General features: G+C 37.3%; 1 protein-coding gene across 3 annotated transcripts; it reads right to left on the reverse strand.

Moving 5' to 3' along the window:
* LOC124383350 (interferon alpha/beta receptor 1a-like) lies at positions 1-6,735 on the reverse strand. Of its 3 annotated transcripts, none has more exons than XM_046845921.1 (7): positions 6,542-6,735; positions 3,862-3,979; positions 3,098-3,279; positions 2,330-2,472; positions 1,768-1,912; positions 1,546-1,673; positions 1-1,370 (listed from the first exon to the last, which is right to left on the reverse strand). In XM_046845921.1, the coding sequence occupies exons 1-7, from the start codon at positions 6,714-6,716 to the stop codon at positions 1,158-1,160; spliced, it is 1,104 nt and encodes a 367-aa protein (XP_046701877.1). In that variant the 5' UTR covers positions 6,717-6,735; the 3' UTR covers positions 1-1,157. The 3 variants fall into 3 exon arrangements, with proteins under 3 accessions (XP_046701877.1, XP_046701875.1, XP_046701878.1); XM_046845919.1 differs by having other exon boundaries at positions 3,853-3,979; XM_046845922.1 differs by having other exon boundaries at positions 3,098-3,274; positions 3,853-3,979; positions 6,542-6,734.
* Positions 6,736-7,150: the final 415 nt, after the last annotated feature.

Below are 7,150 nucleotides of genomic sequence, written 5' to 3' on the forward strand. Positions count from 1 at the left end.
ACCTTTTCAAAAGACTGGTTTTATTTTTGAAACAGTGCATTCAGTCATCGTTTCTAAATATATTACTCAGTGCAAAATTGTAACCTGTAAGCAACACTGCAATAATACTATTATTATTATATGATGCGTGTGAGCGATGCATCGCAAAATCTCTGTAGGTTACGTACAGTACAAGAAACAGAATGGAGCGGTTCAGCTAACGAGTCCTCTGGTCCGAGTCGTTTGTTCTTTTGTCATGTGATTCCCATAGACGTAGGTCTTACAATGCACAATGACATCATTATTACATAATTATGGGAGATCCAGTTAATAACCAATCACATCAAAGATAAAATGTGGTCTCTGTAGCATCACAGCATTGTTAGTGGTTTAAGGGTTTAAGGGGATGGTATTTCAAGTATTTTGGCAACCCTTTATCTCCTGTGGTTACTCGAGCCGTACCGGAAATCCAACACGGATAAATTTTTGAGGTGAAAGGACTACGACGTCAGGATTCCTCAGGACACTTCTGCAAGCCAAGAACAGGAATCTCAGGCTACGAACAGCTTAACATAAAAAAAGATAATTTCCCAGTGTTGTTGTCCAAAGTTGTTAAGAATTGAAGATTCTGTAGTTTCCACTTCCTGTTTTCGGGTGACAGAAGGTTGCCGTTTTTAAAACCATCGCGGTGATCTGGCGCGAATAGGACTTCAGGACCTTCCAGATCAACACTGGGAGCGCCATGCTGCTGTGCAAGGAGACTGTTGAGGTGATATTGTTGAAATGTAGATAAATAAAGTACTTTCTTGTAAACACAGCCAGTCCCGAAACTTTTTGATACCATCTCATAATATGCAATTATAATAACGTGCTATTATAATAACTACTTTAAGAGTTCGTGGTATATCACAGCACTGGTTGTCATATTCTCTGAACACACAAGGTCTCCCTTGAGAATCATCAGAGAATCTGCTGCACTCTTCCCAGACCTCCATTACAGTTTTTTCTCCACGTGATGTCGAGGTTGAACAAGGCGTTCTGAGAATTTTATTTCTGATCTCTGGTGTAGCAAAAACTGCCAGGTATGAGGCCTTGTGCATCAACCTGTCAGAGGGCTTCCGTTCTTTTTTTTTTAACTCTTCAAATCCACATTTTCCACTAGTTTTCCTTACAACTGATCAGCTCTCTAGTCCAGAGCTGAAGCCAGAGTCCTGCACAGAATTATTCTTGCAATGGCACATGAAATCTGGAGCCTGGAGATCTGGTACATTTTCCTCCTCTTGTTCTTCCTCCGGTGGTGTGTGCGCCGGCTGTATAGCTGGCATGATCACTTGTGCTATAGTGAAACACTCTTCCTGGGCTTCAAGGAGCAAAGGAGCAGACGAAAATTCCTAACAAGAGAAAATAACATGAGAAAAACAACGCATCTCAATTCATCTCAATTTCAGTGTATATAGTTGCAGAAAAAGTGATTCAAATCAAATATATTTTGATATAAGGGATGACTCTTTTATTTTGTTAGTCAACTTATGTACAGCGGAAACTATATAAGAAAGCGATCCTTACTAGGAAGATCTCAGGAGTTGGGTATTCTTCAGATTTGCGTCTGAATTTGTGACCTATGTATAATAACACTACCGAAAGAACAACGCCGCACAGCACGGCGGGAATCGCCACCCACGCCAAAGAGCGATCTACGTAAACGTGACAAAGATACTTTGTAATGTCCATGCAAGAAAAAAACATCAGCTATGTTTTTAGCAAAGGAAGAGAACAGTGTGCTTTTACCTTTCGTGTAGATGCAAAGTGGAGATGTGTAGTTGCTGCTCTTGTTATATTCCAAGCTGAAGATGCTGACTTGGACGCAGTATTCGGTCCCGGATTTCAGTGCCCTCAGTGGGGCGTGTGGACTGCCGTAAACCTCTGTGCCTTTCTATTAAACAGCAGAAAAAAGGAGAATAAAATTAAATGGCCTCTGAACTAAGCACTGGGATTTATGAAGGGATGCTAGTTTGATATACAGGACTGCATCATGTTTGAGGACATCTACAGGGTTCCAGCCTGGGGAAATAACCATCACAATTGGTCGCTTTGGAGCGTTTCTTAGATCAGAATCGAAATTGTCAAAACGACTTGTTCAACCTCCATCAGGTACATTGATTCCGTACAATCGTCCGATGTTTCCTGCATTATCAATTATTGATGGCATGCTGATCAAAATATATAATACTTTAGTCATTTCTGCTCATCAAAAGAACATTTCTTGTTGCTTTGATCAAATCGCATTCGAATCGGTAAAGGATCTACTTGTACAGGTAGCCCCCGACTTACGAAATGCAATGTGTTTTACCTGATTGGGGTTAAACTTCTCCCAGTACTGCACCCTGTATTGCAGGTCCTTCATGACATCGCTCATGACCGATTGGGGTATCATAAGCATCAACATGTCCTTGTCCGCCGTCGCTTTCACCGGGCCAGGTGGCGCTAGCTTGCCTGCAAGATTCGAACATCACGTCATGTCACGTTTTCACCCTCCTGAAAACGTTTTCACGCTCGATTTATAAACAGGAAGCATCTATTCAACAGATAATTTAAACCATATACGTCAGTAATCTGAGAACAGACAATGCAGAGCACAGTTTAAAAAGGGACAATGGTTCATTTGAACCTGATCAAGGCTCCAAAACAGCATGATGTGTGCACTGCACATTTCTGGTGCTTTCCCAGCGCTCCGTATCCAGAGAGCAGATCAGGGGAAAACGAGGGGGAAATTCCAGGCAGCTAAATATCCATTAGTGCTACATATATCTTTTGCTAGCCTCGATCTATCTAGTATTTCTTTTTCTTCGGTTGTTATTCTGCATTTATAGAGCTTTAGAAGTGCATAAAAACTCTTTCGAATTGAAAACTGACAACAAATAGGGGTCTTTAACGTTTTTCAGGTCAAGGACCTTTTTTATTTTAAAAGATTTGCAGTTTCACTTTTACTATCAGGTGGACTATGATTTAAATAAATATTTGTTATTTAACATTAATTAGCAGACCCCCTGCAGTACCCCATAGTTGTTGCAGACCCCATAGGGGTTGTGGTCCTCTGGTACAAGACTCTCTCACTCACCATCGATATCAGGTGTGAAATTTAAAACCGTCCAGTTGGAGTGCTGCAGCCCGGCCTCGGCTCTTACTCGAACCAAAAACGATGCTGAGAAAGGCAGCCTGCAGTGTGTGAAATCACACCACCTCTCTGTGGTACCTTCACACGCCTGCTTATATAATCTCTCATCTTCTTCAGCATCTGAGCTAAAGAGAACACAGTACACAAGTTAGCTAGATAGCTAGATAGATAGATAGATAGATAGATAGATAGATAGATAGATAGATAGATCGATAGATCGATAGCTCGATAGATAAACAGACTGGCAGGTGGACGGACGGACAGACGGACAGACGGACAGACGGATAGACAGACAGACAGATAGATAGACAGACAGACTGGCAGGTGAAGAGATGGAAGAATGGATTGATGTACGGACAGACAGACAGACGGACAGACAGACAGACAGACAGACAGACAGACAGACAGACAGACAGACAGACAGACAGATAGATATGCAATATCATGTAATAGAGGAATCAGGAAGTGGATGCTGTGGATTTGCTGTTCATGAACACTAAAACTGTACCGTGAACATGGACCCGAGCAACACTGATGACAACCATAAGAGACAAACATGAGACAAAGAGTCTATACGAAAGTGCCATTGAGCAGCGAGCACAAATCAGATGCAGTAAGCCACGTGACGTTGCGTGTGACAGTGCACTGGCATACGGGAAACGCTGTCCCTGTCCATAACCCTGACCAGGCCAACTTACAAGACATACTCAACGGTGAAGGTGACCGGGATTTTGAGATGTGTGTAATTCCAGTCCCAGCGCAGTATGTAGTCCAGGTTCACTGCAATCATTTGAACATCACATGGGGGTGGCAGAGAGGCTGAGACTAGAGGGGCAGGAAGAAAATATAAAAATATAATATAATAATTTTCAAAGCTAGACAATACTATAGAAATGAAATTTAGATATATATATATATATTAGAGTAGTCAATGTGCAGCTTGTATAGCAATACAGATTTACTGTCCTCTAAAAATAACATAACATACACCATTATTGCATTATTGTATAAATAACTGGCAAGAGAAGTGAGTACACCCTTAGTGATAACAGCCGGACCATACATCTTCTTGTGTATCTTCTATTATAGCAGTTCAAATTTGGTGCTTTGAGTACAATTCTCTCATACTGACCACTGCATGTTCAACACGGCAACTCGTGGTAAAGAACTCTTTGAGGATTTGAGAATTCGAATTGTTTCTCTCCACAAAGATGTCCAAGACTATAAGAAGATCAGGAACACCCTTAAACTGAGTTACAGGTCATACAAAGGTTTTCCAAGATGGGTTCCCCTTGGAACAGGCCACACAAGGGTCCATCAATTAAGTTGAGTCCTCAAACTGTGTGCCAGAGGTTGCAGAAACGGAACAGCCATTTATCAATGCTCAGATTATACGCTGCACACTGCAAGCTGTCCAAGAGCATGAATTAATGAAACCATGTCCTGTGGTCTGGTAAGACTAAGATAAACTTGGCTCAGATGTTGAGCAGCATGTGTGGCAACGCCCTGGTGAAGTGTACCGAGAAAATGGTGTCTTGCCTACAGTCAAGCATTGTGGTGGTAGCATCCTGGTCTGCGGCTGCATGAGTGCTGCTGGAACTGATGAGCTTCATTGAGGGAAACAAGGATTCTCAAGTATGTCTCCAGAACCCTATTGAGCAACTGTTGGGCATCCTCATGCAGAAGGTGGAGAAGCGCCATGTGTGCATTCAGCAGCTTCGTAATGTCATTATGGAAGAGTGGAAGAGGATCCCAGCAACAACCATGGATGGATGGATGGATGGATAGATGGATGTTTGTCTTATCAAAAAACCAGCATGTAAATTTAAGAAATATGCTAACTCTTGGATATTTATATCTCTATGTCAACCTCACAAATGACAAATTCTTTTTTACAATTTTCAATAATATTATAAAAAAATAATAAATTAGGGACCATCTACAAAGTGTGTGACCTGGATGACTAGAATAAAAACCCATTGTATTTAGTCAAACACAGGCACAAACAAAAGGTTTGGGGTGTTATGATATTTAAGGAACAATGTGAAATAATTTCCCACACAGAAATATAGAATACCAAAATGTCAAATCAAATGAGATTTGAAACTAGAGCCCTGACTTGAACCCATTTGACTTTGCAAAGAAAGCGGTATAAAGGGTATGAATAATTCCCAACATGGTGATTTTTGTCAATACCCTGAAAATGTCATATTTCTTGAAATATCATGTTGTTATTCTCTCAGTTGTTTGTCACATTAAATATATGAAAGTATTATAAAAACTCATTACAGAAGACAACTCAAAAACACTATAAAAAAAATATCAAGGGTATAAATAATTTTGAGCACGACTTTATATATATTAATGTTATATTTTTTAAATATCTTTAAAAAATATATTAATATTATAATAATATTATTAATATAATATATTTTTTTAAAGATGAATATTATATTAATATCAATATTATATTATTATTATTAATATAATATTAATCTTTTTCAAAAAGATTAAATAAAAATTAAGTATTTTATTTTATTTATATTTTATAATTTATATTGTATTATTTTTTATTTATATTATTATTTTATTTATTATTTTTTATTTTATTGAATATAAATGTATAAATATTTATTTATTTATTTATTTATTTATTTATTTATTATTATTATTAATATAATATTAATAATATTAAAATAATATTAGTCTTTTTTAATATTAATATTATATTAATAATATTAATATAATATTATTCTTAAAAAAATATATAATAATAATATTAATATACTATTATTATTATAAATTTATTAGGCAAAAAAAGCAAAAAAAATAAATAAATAAAAATAAACAGTATGAAGGAAATGTTTCTTTAAGGGTTTTTTTACGTTTTGTAATTTTTAGACGGTCCCTTAATACTTTCTCTTTTGACTTCTTGTAAAATTCATTCACCGAAATATCGGAGTTGCTCTACTTTTTAAAAAGACACGAGTTTTTTCTTTCTCATGTCTGTAGTGACAAAACGTCTGTTTAAGCATATTGTCCATTCCAAAAAGAGAAAACTCAAAAAGAAAAAAAGAAAGAAAGAGAAAAAGAAAGTACAAATGTTCTGCAATTAAATCTATAGTCCAGTCTGTAGAATCATACTGGAAATATACATAAGGCTCCATAACACATATTTAAGAAACAAAAAGCAGTGGAATGGAAACACCAAAATAGCAACAAACCTTCCTACACACTAGAATGACTCACAACACAAAACAACACAAAACAACACAACACAGTCAAGACAACTTTTTTTTTTCATCTTAACAGAAATGAAGACATCCTGTCTCTATCCAGCTCAGCTTTCTCTCTCATATCTTATACATTTTCTATTCATTTGCTTACCAACCACCAGGAGAAGAAGGAGAAGATCGAGTTCGAGGTTCCTACACAGGAACATTTCACAAGCTGGAGAGAAGAAGAGTCTTGAGTGAGAAAATGCAGCTGATCTGAAACCCATTCTGACAGCAGACACTTCCGCCTGAGCTGCTTTCAAAATCCCCAGCCACAACACGTGCATACCTCTGTGTGTGTGTGTGTGTGTGTGTGTGTGTGTTCAAGCAAGTATACACACACACACACACACACACACACACACACACACACACACACACACACACACACACAAACACACACACACACAGCAAAGTCCTTCAAAAGAATAAGAATAATAAGAAATCTAGATGATGATTCTTCATCATAGTGAAAGTGAAAGTCTTTCTTTCTTTCTTTCTCAGTCAACCTTTCTTTCTTTCTTTCTTTTCTTTCTTTCTTTCTTTCTTTCTTTCTTTCTTTCTTTCTTTCTTTCTTTCTTTCTTTCTCTTTCTTTCTTTCTTTCTTTCTTTCTTTCTTTCTTTCTTTCTTTCTTTCTTTCTTTCTTTCTTTCTTTCTTTTCTTTCTTTCTTTCTTTCTTTCTTTCTTTCTTTCTTTCTTTCTTTCTTTCTTTCTTTAACA

The sequence above is a fragment of the Silurus meridionalis genome, chromosome 3 (assembly GCF_014805685.1).
Source record: "Silurus meridionalis isolate SWU-2019-XX chromosome 3, ASM1480568v1, whole genome shotgun sequence".
NCBI lineage: Eukaryota > Metazoa > Chordata > Actinopteri > Siluriformes > Siluridae > Silurus > Silurus meridionalis.